The sequence below is a fragment of the Pogoniulus pusillus genome, chromosome 28 (genome assembly GCF_015220805.1).
Source record: "Pogoniulus pusillus isolate bPogPus1 chromosome 28, bPogPus1.pri, whole genome shotgun sequence".
Classification (NCBI taxonomy): Eukaryota; Metazoa; Chordata; class Aves; order Piciformes; family Lybiidae; genus Pogoniulus; species Pogoniulus pusillus.
The window spans coordinates 6,444,130-6,462,437 of NC_087291.1; the positions used below are offsets into that span (position 1 = coordinate 6,444,130).

At 43.3% G+C, this 18,308-nt stretch overlaps 1 protein-coding gene across 2 annotated transcripts in view; it reads right to left on the bottom strand.

The window, feature by feature from the left end:
* The window catches only part of CHN2 (chimerin 2), a 202,247-nt gene that overhangs the window by 101,867 nt on the left and 82,072 nt on the right, over nucleotides 1-18,308 (bottom strand). The window contains exons 1-2 of one of the 2 annotated variants that reach the window (XM_064167116.1): nucleotides 14,025-14,115; nucleotides 8,328-8,383 (exon numbers count right to left, since the gene is read on the bottom strand). In XM_064167116.1, coding sequence (XP_064023186.1) covers nucleotides 8,328-8,383; nucleotides 14,025-14,079 — 111 coding nt within the window. In that variant the 5' untranslated portion in view covers nucleotides 14,080-14,115. Of the gene's footprint in view, nucleotides 1-8,327; nucleotides 8,384-14,024; nucleotides 14,116-18,308 lie in introns of those variants that run through there. The other variant, XM_064167115.1, reaches the window with a different exon arrangement.

Genomic DNA, 18,308 nt, shown 5'->3' on the forward strand with positions numbered 1-18,308 from the left:
TAAATCTGCAAGTGACCATTCCAACAGCTATGATCTATGAAATGCCACTGTCTCTACACTTGTTTTGATAAATCAGGGTAATGGATCGCCAGAAGGTCCAAACAGTTCCTGACCCTCTGGCTGTAGTGAAAGACTCTCAGTAGTAGAGTCTCTGAATATGCCATAATTATTTTAGGCTCTCACAGTCATTCAAGCAAAATGAAAAGAGATGATGTATATATTTATATATGCTTTTGTGCATTTTTTTTTCCAGAGAAAAAGCACCCTTTTATAATCATAGTTGCTTTGAATTAAGAAACCATATTTTTTATGCTTTAAAGGCAGAAACAATAACTTCCACTGCTGCTGACACAACCTATTTGGAATTCAGAACGACAAGGAAGGCAATTAACTGACATTTTTCTACATAATAATATAAGTTAGGGCTCTAAGGCTTTGCCTACACTAGGGAAATTTAGACAGATCTCTCACTGTTGCTGACATTGGCTTGGCCAATGCACTGTAAGGAATATGCAAGGTCTAATGCAGATAAAATCACTAGTCTCAGAAATTGCTGTCAGCTTTAAGACTTTCTTGTAAGAGAACAGGAATAGCATTCACAGGTATAAATATCTCTACACAAGTAATCTAACAACTCATGGGTAAGACTCACTGTTTCTTCAGAGGAAATTTATAAAAAGCCTATTGTTCAACCAAAATTACTCCTTAACAATGTCACCACCTTTTTGTTTCCCATTTCTTTTCCCTTTCCTTTCCTTTCCTTTCCTTTCCTTTCCTTTCCTTTCCTTTCCTTTCCTTTCCTTTCCTTTCCTTTCCTTTCCTTTCCTTTCCTTTCCTTTCCTTTCCTTTCCTTTCCTTTCCTTTCCTTTCCTTTCCTTTCCTTTCCTTTCCTTTCCTTTCCTTTCCTTTCCTTTCCTTTCCTTTCCTTTCCTTTCCTTTCCTTTCCTTTCCTTTCCTTTCCTTTCCTTTCCTTTCCTTTCCTTTCCTTTCCTTTCCTTTCCTTTCCTTTCCTTTCCTTTCCTTTCCTTTCCTTTCCTTTCCTTTCCTTTCCTTTCCCCTTCCCTTTCTTTCTCTTTACACTTCCCTTCCCATCCCTTCCCTTTCTTTTCCCCTTTCTTTCCCTTTCCTTTCCCATTCCCTTCCCTTCACTCCTTCTCTTCCCTTTCTTTTCCTTTCTTTTCCTTTCTTTCCCTTTCCTTTCCCATATCCTTGCCTTTTCCCTTTCCCATGTCCTTTCCTTTTCCCTCTCCTCTCCTCTCCTCTCCTCTCCTCTCCTCTCCTCTCCTCTCCTCTCCTCTCCTCTCCTCTCCTCTCCTCTCCTCTCCTCTCCTCTCCTCTCCTCTCCTCTCCTCTCCTCTCCTCTCCTCTCCTCTCCTCTCCTCTCCTCTCCTCTCCTCTCCTCTCCTCTCCTCTCCTCTCCTCTCCTCTCCTCTCCTCTCCTCTCCTCTCCTCTCCTCTCCTCTCCTCTCCTCTCCTCTCCTCTCCTCTCCTCTCCTCTCCTCTCCTCTCCTCTCCTCTCCTCTCCTCTCCTCTCCTCTCCTCTCCTCTCCTCTCCTCTCCTCTCCTCTCCTCTCCTCTCCTCTCCTCTCCTCTCCTCTCCTCTCCTCTCCTCTCCTCTCCTCTCCTCTCCTCTCCTCTCCTCTCCTCTCCTCTCCTCTCCTCTCCTCTCCTCTCCTCTCCTCTCCTCTCCTCTCCTCTCCTCTCCTCTCCTCTCCTCTCCTCTCCTCTCCTCTCCTCTCCTCTCCTCTCCTCTCCTCTCCTCTCCTCTCCTCTCCTCTCCTCTCCTCTCCTCTCCTCTGTTAAAGCCTCCATTTCTGTAAAAGACATTTTAACTTTGAATACTTTACTCCTGAAATATTTAATGAAATGAAGAATTCTTTAATATCCTACTTTTGAATAAGTCTGAAAAGTTGAAAGCTTGAGTTATTTTCTGACAATGTGTTTTTTTTCCTGTAGCACAAAGCCAAAAAGATGCTTTACACTATTTCTTCCTCACAGCACAAAACTGCTTCTTTGGTGCCTATCATCGGGCTTGCACAATATGTAAAAGCTACTCCACCACCTGAATGGCACTTTCAAATGAAATGTCTTCTATTTAAAAAATAAATCATTAAAACATGGCTGGAAGGAATCTGGTTACAAATGAGGATGCTGGCAGAAGTCCAGCGTTATTGGGGAGGATTCACACTAGTCCTGCTGCCAATGGTGATTAATTAAAAGCAGTTAGATACCTGAAGCTCTAAACCACTTCATTCAATATGATTCCCATTGCAGAAATGATCTGCTTTTGCTGACAAGATACTTATGCAGGCAAATAAAAAAGGAAAATGGTGATAGCAAAGCTCAAAGACATAAATGTTCATGTTTTATTTACATCCCAGCTTTTAGTCTGGTGGTTTGCGTATCAGGAGAGCTGATTTCTGTCTCCACGGCAGAGTTAATCAAGAAATCCACCTAAGTCAGATGGTAGAACCTCAGAGATCTGAAGCTAAAAACACTTGTGACTGAGGAGTAGCAAAGAGGTAACAGAAGAGGAAATGAATGTGGAGAATGTGAAAGATGGCAATGGAAAGGAGGGAGGAATGATGAAAATGCCAATCAGTGAGAGAAGAACAAAACTCCAGCCTGTCACGAGTTTATCTGTTGGTGCTACAGATTTGGGCTGCAGCAGCTGCTTCAGTTTCCTTGTGAGTGGTACAGAGCTTGGCAATCACAAATTAAAAACATTTTCCTGTAAGCATGAAGTATTTAAAGCAGTTTGAAATGTTTGCTTTCGTCTGAAGTAGTTTTAATTTTGTATCATATACAAGAGAAACACCCTCCACGGAGTACGGTTCCCATGATGTGCACATGGACAGATACAGCTAACCTGTCAGTCACACATCCTGCTGACATCTGCTCTCCAGATGTTGGATGAGCATCACGTTGCATATGAAGTAACTTTTGTATTGCCAATTAATGTAGTATATGTAACAGGTAATAATATTGTATATAATTATATAGCATAGACAATATATTACTGTTATATATTATCTATACAATATATAACAGTGTAAATTATATCACATATTATATAATATAATAGTATATATAAGATGTATGTACTGTATAATGAATATAATTCCACATACATAACAGACCATTAGATTTTGATATCCTTCTATGTAGCTGACAGTAATTTAGGATTAATAAAACATCTTTAGTGAAGCAAGTCTATGCAATCATCAGATTACACTTAAGTCAAATGGGAATCAAGAAGACCACCCCCAAAATACCCACCTTATAGCCCATGTGCTAAGGGAATGCTGAGAGGTCTTATAAGAACATTGTGTTGTAGTTCTACTCTATATAAAGCTGATAATAAGAACTACAAGGAGCAGGACACCCCACTCACTCTCACCTCCTCAACTACATGTGAAAATAAAGCATGTCATCAGTGGTGTAGTGGATTTTGGCTCTTGGGTCAAAGAGTCTGGTTAACATCATATGATATAGCTTTTTTATGCAAGTGTTTGGAAGTAGCCTGGATGCACACTAAACTACAACTCTACAATTACCTAAAAGGAGGTTGTAGTGAGGCTGGAGATGGTCTCTTCTCCCGAATTACTAATGATAGGACAAAAGGAAATGGCCTCAAGTTGCATCAGTGGAGGTTTAGGTTGGATGTTGGGAGGAAGTTCTTTACTGAGCAGGTGGTCAGGCACTGGCACAGGCTGCCCAGGGAGGTGGTGGAGTCGCCATCCCTGGAGGGTTTTAAAAGGAGAGTGGATGTGGCACTTGAGGCTGTGGTCTGGTGATGAAGGATGCTGGGATGAAGGTTGGACTGGATGATGCTGGTGGTCCTTTCCAACCACAGTGATTCACAGTGATTAGATGTTGTGCTGAGGGATTTGGTTTAGTGAAGGACTTGTGTTTTGAAACTAACGATTGGACTAGATGAGCTTGAAGGGCTTTCCCAATCTCAGAAATTCTGTGCTTCTGTGGATATGTACAGTCTTTAAACACTAGGCAAAGGGGGCAAAGGATAACTTGCATTGTACATAACATGTTCTTGAGTCTAAAGAAATAATTTCAATACAGCACACAGGTAAAGAGTTCACAGCTGTACATCCACTCTGCTTATTTCTGTAGATAGTCCTGTTTCTAGAACAAGAGTACAACAGATACTCCACTTTAAAAGCATATTTTACCTTGACTCAGATTTTTATACGTGGAGACAATCCAAAAATGCTTAATTAATTTTAATTACATTTATTGAGATTGTCACATGTATCCCTACGAAATGAGCTCAAACTGTAGCCAAGTGTTCCTAAGCATCCCATGCTTATTAGCCAGGCTTTCTCAAGAGAAGCTCTTCTGCAAAGTAATTTCAGTATGAAATAGACAAATAAAATACTTTTGTCTCACACAAAGTGAAAAAACTCCTCCACGGCTGCACCAAAAGTGAATAAATTGTTTACCTTAACTATTGACAATAATATTGCTACTAGAACACTGTGCTAGTTTGAGCCTAGCTAGAATGTTTTGGTGAGAAGAATTAGATTACAGGCTGTGAAAAGGAAACAATGGTGATGTCTACTGCACTCATAGGCTTGCTGAGATGTATAAGACCATGAATATAAACGTAGATAACAGTTGCCCTCTAGGCTTTGTGGGTTGCTAACCTAACCTGCCGTCTGTGTGACTAATCCATCTGCTTCCTAACCCCCCTGGCCAACCCTCCAAGCTACCTTGAGCATAAGGCAAAGTCTTGGGTAAGGTAGAGGAGTGGGAGGAAGGTGGAAAGGTGGTTGAGGGCCCCTCCTGGGGACTCAGGTTTCAGGGGGGGCTGTTGTGTTTCTGTTTTACTTTTTAACCTGTATATTTCTGTCCATAGCTGTATCTATTGTAACTATCTGCTTGTACATTGTGCTAAGCTGTAAAGATAAAGCTTCATTCAATAGCCAGAGCCTCTGAGTCTAGTCTGGGTGATTTTCCAAAGTGTGTGTGGGGGGGGGGGGGGGTAGGGAACACCCAAACCATCACTCCCAATATCAGAATCATGACTTTATGACTACAGTGTTGATGGCTGTGTGGCACTATGACCCTGGAAAGGAGTGTCTTGGTCTCTTTCTTTTCCGGTCCTTGAGCTGTGGATTTTGCCTGTTACAGGATTCAGATACATATTCCTTTCCCTTTTCCTTCTGTTCTCTATATATACTGATGTAATCTGGTATCTTCATACTAGAGGAGCAAAGCATTCTGTGTAAATCAACTGAAAGCTCTTCCCTCTGCCTTTTTTGACCCTCCCTTTCTTATGCCCTGGTAAGGAGAGAAGAGACAGGAAGGGGTGTGGGGGAAGTGGGGGAGTTTAGCTCTTGCACTAAACCATTACATTTCTTTGGCTCTCCAACATGGGGCAGCAAAAGCTGTCTTAATTAAGACAGTTGATTTTGGCAGGAGACAGAAGGGTTGAGATAAATGAGAAGAGGATTCAGTTGAGGCTTGAAGCTTGTTAAGAGAGTTTCATGTAAGTTTCCTTTTGGTTTTGGCTTTTTTTCCCCCTGTTCTGTGGCATCTTGTATTTCCTTTCCAGGTGCTGGGGGTCTTCTATGTGCTTGCAGTGGTGCAAGGAAAAAGAAGCATAAAGGAATTTGTCCTGCAAAAGATAAGGATGAACCCAGGAACAAGAGAGTGAGCTGTTTGCTGTTTGCTCACTCAGGTCTTAGGCTCTTATCAGGCTTTGGAAGATGCCCAAGGTCAGTGGATAGAATAGCAAGGGTCTCAGGAAGGTGAGGGAAATCTCTCCTCTGTACAGGTCTGTGTTTCAGCCCTGAGGAACAGATGCTGCCCTATCTGAGAATCTAGGAGTTATGCACCCCAGTGTACCCTGTGGTTTTACTTGCATGACCATGAGGAGGACATGAGGAACTGAGATGCAAAACCCACTTCAGTCCTAGCTTCATGAATATGTGAACCACAGGGGAGTTCTCACCTGAAGAACACTGCCTCAGTTTCCAGTGGAAAATCACCCAAGAAGAGCAGACAAGCTGATACTGCTTCCTCTGAAAAGATTCACAAAGCTTCACTAGATGTAGGGACTCAAGGGGTCCTGCCTCCAACCAGATAGGAGAGAGAGACAACTGGGTGTGTTGGACTATATGGAACTGACAGCTTGGCAGGTTGACAAGGAAGAATTTGTGTGTATTTCTGCTGTGACAGAGGGATCCCCACTCCTGCATGTACTGGAAACTAGGCACCAGAATGACACAGTTTGCTTTCACTTAGAGGGGTAGGAGTCACTGCACTCTACTGCCCTAGGGGTAGAAATACAGCCTGACCATTTGGACTGTCTGTGGACTGATTCAGACTATACTGGACAGAGCAGAGCTCCAGAGCACCTGCTGTGAGCAGTCTTCTCTATACTGCAAAGCGATCTTACTTGGAGTGAGAATGGACAGAGGCTGACTTATGATATATATTGTTTGATGTTGATTGCTGCTGGGCATGATGCAGGTGGAATGAGGGGTGGAGAATGTCATGGATTGAGTTGAACCTGCTGCTGTTATTCATACCATGCTGGCATATTCATGCCAGCTGCAAAAAAGTGAACGAGCTAACTGGAGCAAAGTATCACAGGGCTTCAAGTTCAGATTGCAACATGGGAGGCCTCCTGTTCCAATTGCTGCCTCTGGGTTGGAAGTTCCTGGGTGTGGGGTTTTTCCTGCAGGCCTGATGGTGGAATGAGTGGCAGTCAGGTAGCTGCTGGTTTGAGTTTTCTGTTCTATGCTGTATTTTTTGGCCTGTATTTCACTGTGTGAAGCTAAGGTAATCATGCATCGCATTATTAGATTAGATTATCAGAGAAGGTAATTATGCATTGTGATTATGCTATTTCATTTTACTGCCTCTTTAATTCAACCCTGAGGTTTTTTCGTGTTACTTTTCCTCTAACTTCTGTGTTGGGGGAGCAGGGAGGTTAGCACTTGTGCTAAGCCATTACATACTTATTACGTGATGTTCATTCAATAAACCCCTAGATTTCCTCTCCTTTAGGAAGCACTGGCTACAGAGTCTCACCTGTCAATTATTCACATGAGAATTTTGGAGAGAAAGAGGTCTTTTTACAACTCTTCAGCACACATGCACTGAAGTCCCTCAGGGCTACAGTGTGATCCTTCTGCCCAAGCCTTGTCTTTGACAGGGAAAAAGGATGACATGAGGGCTCACCCACTCTGGTTATTTACTTGGCCTTCTTAGCATTCTGCACACATCCTGGGACCATCCCAAACTGACAGGGCTTGAAGGCTTCCAATCTGAGGCCAAGACCCTGCTCTCCCTGCCCTGAAACAACTGGTAAATGGCACCTGAGTGGAAAATGCAATGGCTTTTTAGTGGACTCAGAAAAATTGGATTACATTCCTGACCTTATTATGGATATTCTTTACTGCGATGGGCAACTGCTTGTGGCTTGGTACAAAACCTCCTGCCCCATACAAACTTGTTTTGAGACTACACCTGTTAACATTTGACAGATGCTGCTCTAGGGCTCTATTTCAATGGGCACCCAGTGTGGGTAGCAGGTAGAGATCAGGATGATAGTTTCTATCTCCTTTCATATGATCTTTTTACATCTTGTGCAACCACTTCAAACGTTCAGTGTTTCTATTACTAGCATTACATGTCTGGCTGCACAGAATTTGTCCCTGACATTGTAGAAAATAAATCTACCACAGCTTTATTGATTGAGCTGAGACATCTACATATTTCCCATTGCTATTATGCCATACAGGTTGAGGAACTGACATACTTAGCTTAGTAAAACAGAAAGCTAAAACAGGCAGACAAGATGACACAACCCCGTAGATTTCCAAATACCCTATAATCTTTAAAGGTTCTGTGACAGAACTGAGCTCTCCAACTAGCACTTCAGTATGTTAATTTGAACATAATCCTCCCCAGAATGCCTTCAACAAACTGGAGCTACATATATCATGTTGAAACATACCACACAGGCATTAATATGCAGATCCAGGAAGAAAATAACACCTTCATTTTGACAAGGAAACACAAAACTTTAGGTAGCAGACAGAAAAGCACACTAAACAATGATTAATGAGCAGTTGCCTAATGAAGATGCTTCTAGTGGTGACTGAGGTCTCCATGCCTAATTAGAAAATATGAATCTGCCTTAATTAATCAATCTTAAGAAAAATTATTATGGAAAATAATTGCATAGAAAAATTGAAGTGAGTACTACCCACAGACTGTACAAAGGCTGGTTTTGGCAATCATATGCTGCTGACAATTCATCAGCTTTAACAAGGTAGAGCAAAAGAAGGACTGACCTCCCGAGGACAGATGATTCTCTTGGGACGTGGTGCCTCTTGTTGCAATTGATACACTGTCAAACACAAAACCAAACAGATCATTAGAAGATGGCAACATACACAAACTTCTATTCAGTTGAGGCTTCCTAGCCAGAGGCTGCTGACAAAAATGCAAATGTAAAGAAAAGGACAGCAATGGAGGTATTCCAGGGTATCTAAACCATTCCATATGAAAATCAGTTCTTGAACTGCAAGCTAAGTAAAGTGATTGCAGGTTTAAGTTCTAGAAGTATCATGTCCTTTTGGGCTTGTGATTAAGTTTCGAGACTAGCTAGTGATTGCAGGTTTGAGTTTTAGAAGTATCAAGTCCTTTTGTACTTGTGATTATGTTTCTAGACTAGCTAGTGATTGCAGGTTTATGTTTTACAGCTATCATATCCTTTTGTACTTGTGATTATGACTGGGGACACAGTGGCTGGCAAGCAGCCAGGAGGAAAGGGACCGGGGGGTACTGATAGATAGTAAGCTGAAGATGAGCCAGCAGTGTGCCCAGGTGGCCAAGAGAGCCAATGGCATCCTGGCCTGGATCAGGAACAGTGTGGCCAGCAGGACAAGGGAGGTTATTCTGCCCCTGTACTCAACACTGATCATGCCACAGCTTGAGTACTGTGTCCAGTTCTGTGCTTCTCAATTCAAGACAGATGTTGAGGTGCTGGAAGGTGTCCAGAGAAGGGTGACAAAGCTGGTGAGGGGCCTGGAGCACAGCCCTGTGAGGAGAGGCTGAGGGAGCTGGGGGTGTGCAGCCTGGAGAAGAGGAGGCTCAGGGCTGACCTCATGGTTGTCTACAACTACCTGAAGGGAACTTGTAGCCAGATGAGGTTGGTCTCTTCTGCCAGGCAAGCACCAACAGAACAAGGGGGGACAGTCTCAAGTTGTGCCAGGGGAGGTCTAGGCTGGATGTTAGGAGGAAGCTGTTGCCAGAGAGAGTGATTGGCATTGGAATGGGCTGCCCAGGGAGGTGGTGAAGTTGCTGTCCCTGGAGGTGTTCAAGCAAAGCCTGGCTGAGGCAATTAGTGCCATGGTCTAGTTGATTGTACATGGCTGGGTCCTGGGTTGGCCTGGATGATCTTGGAGGTCTCTTCCAATCTGGTTGATTCCATGATTCTATGTTTCTAGACAAGCTAATGATTGCAGATTTAAGTTTTAGAAGTATCATGTCCTTGTGTACTTGCTATTACGTTTCCAGACTCGCTAGAAAGATTGATTAGATGTGTCTCAGGATAAAAATCTCACTTTTGCATATCCAATGCTGTAACAACTCCAGAACAGATTGCTCACAAGTAACACCTTTTTATTGAACAGGTAAAGAAAAAGTTGAGCACGCTTGAAGGAGTTCACCATGCTCTCATAATTAATATGAGGATCTGCTGGCTGTTACTGATGAGCAAGTAAGCCTTCCTCTCAGAGCAATTACACTCTATTCAAATGGCCTTGGATCAATTCTGCAGATCTTCTGACGGCTGGAGGAGAGAGACCTGAGGCTAGGGGTAGTTGCTGAACCCTGGCCCCCAGCCTCTTCACTGCATGTATTTAATGAGATCCTCTCCTTCTTTTCCACTTCAGAGTCGTGAGGAGAAGCTGACATGCAATGACAGTAATCAATTCCAGTGCAGACAGACTGTCTCTCCATAACTGCAGTAAAAATCCCAGCGGTTTGGATAGCCTCCCTTGAGAAAGGCCTTCTGTATGCTGACCCTCCAGTATTTGGAAACATCGTGTCGTGCCTATGAATTTGTTTAAAAGCTCAAATTTCTAGACAGGGCTCTTTGTAATGCTTGTGAAACTCAGAATTATGTCCCAGAAGGTGGCACATTGTAGGAGGAAGAGAAATACCTGCATCTCTGATAAACACAGGAGCCCTGTCGCCGAAGGTGAATTGAAATGATAGGTGTTACTCTTCTGCACCTTTTTATATGGGGCTCAGGAAAATGAAATCAGAGAAGTGAAGAAGTCCACAGCTTGCACCCAAGCTTGTCACTCGGTATAATAGGATGTTAAGGGACATTTGGAGATCACTGAGTCCAACCCCCCTGCCGGAATAGGACCGCAAATCTACTGCAGGTCACACAGGAACAAATCCAGATGGATCTTGAAAGTCTCCAGAGAAGGAAACTCCATAACCTCTCTGGGGAGCCTGTTCCAGTGCTCTGTGACCCTTATAGTAAAGAAGTTCTTCCTCATGTTGAGGTGGAACTTCCTGTGCTGTAGTTTATATCCATTGCCCCTTATCCTATGACAGAGTGCAACTGAGAAGATTCTGTCCCTTCCCTCTTGACATCCAGCCCTCATATATTTGTAAACATTTATTAGATCCTCTCTAAATCTTCTCTTCTCCAGACCAAAAGCCCCAGGTCTCTCAGCCTCTCCTCACAGGGTATGTGCTCCAGCCCCTTCATCATCTTTGGAGCCATGTGTTGGACTCTTTTGAGTAGATCTCTATCCCTCTCAATCTCAGGCATGCGAAAGCTTTGCAGGCTTCTGATCGCTACTCATGTCAAAGTGGAAAGACATCACATGTCCTTTTCCCAACCCAAACTTCATTCCTGATCCTTGGAGTGGCACAGAAATAGGGTTCATGATTTCTTATACTTCCTCTGAACTTTTACTAAGGTTTTGGATCTAACCTACATCATTCAGCACTGCCAGATCTCCTGCTACTTTTGCACAAGACTCCTGATGCCTTGTGGTCTTTCTTACCTCTTGCAATTTTGTGACCAAAATTCAAAGCCTTCCTTTTACTCTCTTGTGATCAAATGTCTTTCTATCCAAAAGTATTGTCAAGTAGAGCATGAAATTTTTGCTTCAGGGAGCATTTCTTAAAAACTCTTCCTCTGGAGCCAAATAGGATTTTAGTGCTCATTTGTGAGTGTCTGAAGTCAGCACGACCACTGATTCAGGAAGTTATGGATGCTTTAATATCAAACATATCTAAGAGAAAAGAAGGAATTTCTTTAATTTCCTGATACATTTCCAGCAGAGAGGAGGAACTCTGAGGATTCAGAATATTGCCAGAATATGACTGCTTTTCATTTAAAGATCTACTTCCCTTATTTATTAATTCCAATATTAATTGACAAAGTATACTTAGCAAAAAACTTGGTTTTCAAAAGTCAAACTTGTTAAATATTACCTGACATAGCAAAATAAATTAGTGGAGCTGTTTCTAAGTTAACCTTGATAGCTGTGGTGCAAAACGAGTTGCTCTGAAAAGCACATAGGAAGCCTGTCTTGTGGTGTGCTGGGTTTATGAGAAACGAGAAAAGCAAAGAAATGAAATGACCAAAAGAATCTCTGAGGCTGATAATGCTGCACAAGTAAGGGTGGAGACAAGAGTCAGCAGGAAGAAATGTTCAACAAGAGAGAATAAATACATGAAGGACCTGAAGGAAGAAGCAAAACCCTGGATGGTGATAGGATGCAGTGGGGGGTTCATGATGTATGCAAGGAAGACAAATCCTCTTAACTGTATTTTGAACAGACTGGAAAAGGCTCCTATCAGTCTCAGACAGGCACAGGTAATTAATCTGCACAATCATCTGAGCTAAGAAAGATATCTTATTTAGAATTACATTGAGGGAAAATGTAGTAAGATTATTACTATACAAATAAATAATTATTCTTACCACCACCACCAGTAACAACACTATTATTATATGCTGCCTTAAATGTACAGGATGAGAAAGCATCCCCAAGCAACAAGCATAACTAAGATCATGAAAGGTGGTAACCACAGAAAACAACATGAATGTGTCCAGAGAAGGGTGACAAAGCAGGTGAAAGACCTGGAACACAAACCCCATGAGGAGAGGCTGAGGGAGCTGGGGGTGTGCAGTCTGGAGAAGAGGAGGCTCAGGGCAGACCTCATTGCTGTCTACAGCTACCTGAAGGGAGGCTGTAGCCAGGTGGAAGTTGGTCTATTCTGCCAGGCAACCAGGAACAGAACAAGGGGACACAGCCTCAAGTTGTGCCAGGGGAGGTCTAGGCTGGATGTTAGGAGGAAGTTGTTGGCAGAGAGAGTGATTGGCATTGGAATAGGCTGCCCAGGGAGGTGGTGCAGTCAGTGTCCCTGGAGGTGTTTTAGAAAAGCCTGTCTGAGGCACTTAGTGCCATGGTCTGCTTGACTGGCTAGGGCTGGGTGCTAGGTTGGCCTGGATGATCTTGAAGGTCTCTTCCAACCTGGTTGATTCTATGATTCTATGAATGAGAAATGGTTTCCTGGGAAAGATAAAGAACTCAGATTTGGTTATATCAGCTTTAAATTGGAGGGTATTAAACTGACAGAGAGACAACTCAGCAGCACTACTGGAGAAAGATGTAGAAACAGCAGATGAAGGGGGAAAAGATAGATCTGTAAAGGTAAGAAAGAAGTGAGCAGTGTCAGTGTCGTCATGCTGTGGGAAGCCAAGCAATTCAACAGGACACAAAAAGCCAGGGAAGATAGAGCTGCCAAAGATACTCAGCAAAGGCACACGGCAAGGCAAGGGTGGAGCAGGTAAAATGACTACAGTGAAAGTGCAGTTAAGTGAAAAATTAAGCAAAGGCAGTATCTCACAGACTAAAGCACTAAGGAGCAAAGCATGTCCTAACAAAAACTGTTCTTCTCTGGAAAGGTTCTCTGCAGTTTCTGCTTCAAATGATTGCTGTACAGGAGTCTGCACACAGGCTACGAATATGAGTGTAATATTAAGTCTAAGGTGACTTGAGAAAAATGTGCCCTACAGCTAAGTTGCAATGAGCACAGACACCTCATTAAGTGACCTCATTTTCAGAAGTGCTGAACATTCGACAGCTCTGCCCCATTTCATTACACACTTCTTTCAAAGTGCTGGGCACTCATACTCAGGCTTACATTGTCCAGGGGATGGTCCAAAGCTCAGAAAATCAATGCCCCTCACTTACTTGCTCAAACCACAAGCAAGCCTTGTCCTTCTGTCTCATTTTGCTCCCTACACCTTTGAAAATCTTAAAACAGAATCCAATATTTAAGGATATGATTAACTGAAATAACAGAAAGCCCTACTTTTTTAATGCAGTGATAAGTAATGATTGCCACCTGACCCAATCTACTCCAGCATTTAGAGCTGACAGGCAGGTTAGAGATATACTCACTGTGACCATAAAAAGGTGACACTTGCACATAATGATGCATTATTATTTTAGACCTGAGAAAATTAACCTTATAAAAAGTCAACTGCATGGGAAAAAAATTACTGCTCAGAGAACAGCATCAGACTGGCAGTAGGCATCTGTCCAGCATCAGGTGCAGACAAAATGCACAGTAATAATACACACCAAGTAGTAGATCAAAATGTGCATCCCAGCAATAGAAAGATGGAGCATCTTTTAATTGGCCTTTGAATACCTTTATTGGTTCTATAATTCAGATAGTTTGTCAGCATTCATAGTATCATAATCACTTGAGAATTTGGAAAGCTAAGAAAACTTTAATTTGTTACTGAATTTCTAGGGAAACATTTCTTTGAGATGTAAAGTAACTAGTTAGAATGTATAGCTCTCTTTTCTTCCTGCTAGAGGTTGAGTCATGTCACCTGAGATGAATAAGATGACTACCTACAACATGGTTTAGAAAGGGCCATCTGATTCCAAAATCTGATCAAAGAATCAAAGGGATGGCATGCAAAAACCAGCACTTACTCCTTTTCTGCCAGGGAAGAAGAACTATCACCAATTTCTTCACACTTTTTTTCATTCTTCAGTGTTGAGGTTTCTTCACCTATGTGTAGTGTTCATTGATGCTCCAGCAGAGAGGGAAACTTCATATCATTGCACTTAGAAAGCTCCAACAAAACATATTGCCTTCTCTCTGAGGCGCTTCACAGAGTTCCTTGGGTTTAGCTCTTCAGCCTCATCTCAGCCAGGCATTTATCTGTATGCCAAGCTTGAACAATATGAGCTGTCCTATATTTGCAGGATTACTCACAGGCTTAATTAGGAACCTAAGTGCCTGGCTGAAATAAAGCCTTAATTTCTAACAAAACTGAGTCTCACACACTGTGCTTGTTAGTTGATGGAGAGCAGAAGGTGGAGAAACTTTATGAGGAGCTGAAGCAAGGCATCAGCTGATGCTCTCCTCCTTCCCACACTGCTTCACACCAGTGTTCTGATCTTAAATAATGCAACTAGACTTTGAAGTGACACTGACACTAGACTTGTTTAGATCAAGCCAATCTCAACAGTGGTAGAAGAAGGAAAAAAGTGGGATTAGAGCTCTTCAAAACTCAAGCATACACGTGCTGTGGCTGTAAGTCAAAAATGACTGCTCTGCTTCAGCAGTCAAATAAAAAGCAGGTAAGATCAGTGGTTCTGCTTTAAGATTCATAGAATGGTTTGATTTGGAAGGGACCTGAAAGATCATCTAGTTCAAATTCTACTGCCTTGGACAGGGACACCTTTCACTAGACTGGGTTTCATATCATAGTATCATAGTATCATCAGGATTGGAAGAGACCTCACAGATCATCAAGTCCAACCCTTTACCACAGAGCTCAAGGCTAGGCCATGGCACCAAGTGCCACGTCCAACCTTGCCTTGAAGTGCCCCAGGGACGGCGACTCCACCACCTCCCCGGGCAGCCCATTCCAGTGTCCAATGACTCTCTCAGTGAAGAACTTTCTCCTCACCTCCAGCCTAAATCTCCCCTGGCGCAGCCTAAGGCTGTGTCCTCTTGTTCTGTTTCTTAAGGCTTCATCCTACCTGGCCTTGAACACCTCCAGGGAGGGGGCATCCATCATCTCCCAGGGCAACCTGTTCCAGTGTCTCATCATCCCCACTGTAAAGAATAAAGGGGTAGTGCAGTACTGAAGCAGGTTCCCTGCAGAGATGGCAGAAGCTCCATCCCTGAAGGTTTTCAGGACTGGGCTACATAAAGCCATGGCTGTTCTGCTCTAGAGCTGACAATAATCTTGCTTCAGGTGAGAAGAATGATCAGCTTATCTTAGGCATCCCTGCAAATCCACACCTGTGATCCTTATTTTCTTTTCTTTCCCACTTCATAAGAAGCAGGCAAGTAGATAAGAAGTTGTAGAGAAGAAGGCAAAATGCCACTTCATGTAGTATTCCTGACATACAGCAGACTACAGAAAGAAATCTGTTATTGGCTGTGTATTTGTTGATCTGTAACCTGGGTAGAAATGCAAGCGAATCCATTGCCTAGAGACTGCTGGCTGCTAGTAACTTCACAGACTTTTTTTCCTGGTAATACAAAATTATTCTTGCCTTCCCCCCTGCACTGTGCCCCAGGGTGTAAGAAAAAGTCTGAGAAACATATGTACCTTCTAACAATTATAAAAGAGACCACAAGGATCAGCCAGTTCCAAACCCCCTGCCATGCCCATGGACACCCTACCCTAGATCAGGCTGATCACAGCCTCACCCAGCCTGGCCTCAAACACCTCCAGGGATGGGACCTCAACTGCCTCCCTGGGCAACCCATTCCAGCCTCTCACCACTCTCATGCTGAAGAACTTCCACCTCATGTTCAGTCTTCTCAAGCAAGAGAGGATCTACATTAAAAATGTCCACTTCTTCCAAATGCAGCTGAATCAGGCCGGTACCTTAGGCCACAGAGTAAAGTGTGGATTCTGAGCGAGCTGGGGTTGTTTAGCCTGGAGAAGAGGAGGCTCAGGGGTGATCTTATTACTGTCTACAACTGCCTGAAAGGACATTGCAGCCAGGTGGGGGATGGCCTCTTCTCCCAGGCAACCAGCAATAAAACAAGGGGACACAGTCTCAAGTTGTGCCAGGGTAGGTCTAGGCTGGATGTTAGGAGGAAGTTGTTGTCAGAGAGAGTGATTGGCATTGGAATGGGCTGCCCAGGGAGGTGGTGGAGGCACCATCCCTGGGGGTCTTCAAGAAAAGCCTGGCTGAGGCACTTAGTGCCATGGTCTGGTTGACTGGATAGGGCTGGGTGCTAGGTTGGAGTGGATGATCTTGGAGGTCTCTTCCAACCTGGTTGATTCTATGATTCTATGATTGGCATTTGCCCATGGATATGTGCAGTACTGTTTATCTGAATGCTCTGCCTGCATAAACAGGAAACTCTGCCTTTGTTAAGAAGCTAGAAGGATTGAAGACTTGATGCCAATTAAAGGCAATATATTGCACCTAAATGTATCCAGGACTTAGAAATCAAAACTTTATGCAAAGTATCTTAATAGTATGTTAGCAAGCATATGTCAGATAAAATGCACTGAATATAATTGTTACATAGCCAGTAAACTCAAACTGGCCAGAATAAAACACATACACTGAGTAAAAAATGTGACAAGCCAGGACAGTATATTGCATCATTGACTAATGCTGTTGGACATAACCTCTGCAATTCATTTACCAGCAGAGTAAAGGAGCATACATTACTTACACCACAATGAAAAGCTTGTGTCTGTGGGAAAGCAGTCTCAGCAGTAAATGTCTGTAACCTTAAACTACTTTCTACATTTTAAAGCTGTGTAACTTTTTCCAGGGTCACCCATGCATGAGCTGCAGATGCTGAGGCCATAATTTTGTGTTTACCACAATACTGGCACCATATATGTATCTGAATAGGAAATTATATATTCATCAACAAGTCCACAGACAGGAGACACAGCTGGTGAAAGGCCTGGAACACAGACCCTATGAGGAGAGGCTGAGGGAGCTGGGGGTGTGCAGCCTGCAGAAGAGGAGGCTCAGGGGGGACTTCATTGCGGTCTGCAACTACCTGAAGGGAGGCTGTAGCCAGACGGGGTTGGTCTCTTCTGCCAGGCAACCAGCATCTGAACAAGGAGACACAGTCTCAAGTTGTGCCAGGGGAGGTCTAGGCTGGATGTTAGAAGGAAGTTGTTGGCAGAGAGAGTGATTGGCATTGGAATGGGCTGCCCAGGGAGGTGGTGGAGTTGCTGCCCCTGGAAGTGTTGAAGCAAAGCCTGGCAGAGGCACTTAGTGCCATGGTCTGGTTGATTGGCTATGGCTGGGTGCTAGGTTGGCCTGGATGATCTTGGAGGCCTCTTCCAACCTGGTTGATTCTATGATCCTATGATTCTATTAGTTCATTCTGGGTTTTTCTGTTTGTTTGCAGGTTAGTTGTTTTGATGCCTTTTTTTTTTTAGTTTATTAAAAATAAATTTTCCTTGGACTCTGTGTAAGATAAGCACATAGAAATAACCAAAGTTTTCACTGAACACAGTGATCTGTCTGCTGCACCACCAGGACAATTAAGAGAAAATAAGAAAGATGTGTGCTTATTTTCTCTGACTTCTTAATGAAAACTTCCTACAAAAAAGTAAACAGCTGTCATTTCAAATTCTGGTCTCACCAGAGTCAATGGGAGTTATTCCATTGATTCTGAGCAAGGCAAGTTCCTCTTCTTAAAAAAACATCCACTCAAGTGTATGCCTCTTTCCAAGGACCCAGCAAAGTCTGCTGGAATAGTTCAACTCAGATCAGCGCACTCCTACTGACTTCTAAGCAGGTCATAGAATCATGGAATCAACCAGGTTGGAAGAGACCTTCAAGATCATCCAGGCCAACCTAGCACCCAGCCCTAGCCAGTCAAGCAGACCATGGCACTAAGTGCCTCAGCCAGGCTTGGCGTCAGTACCTCCAGGGACGGTGACTCTACCACCTCCCTGGGCAGCCCATTCCAATGCCAGTCACTCTCTCTGGCAACAACTTCCTCCTAAAATCCAGCCTAAACCTCCCTCAGCACAACTTGAGACTGTGTCCCCTTGTTCTATTGCTGGTTGCCTGGCAGAAGAGCCCAACCCCACCTGGCTACAGCCTCCCTTCAGCTAGTTGTAGACAACTGCCCTGAGCCTCCTCTTCTCCAGACTAAGAGAAGGCCTTTCTTATACATTCCAAATACTGCAGCAAAAACCTGTAAGTCAGTAGAAAACTTTTTTTAGGAGAATTTTTTTTTTGTAACTTAAAGGCATACTCAAA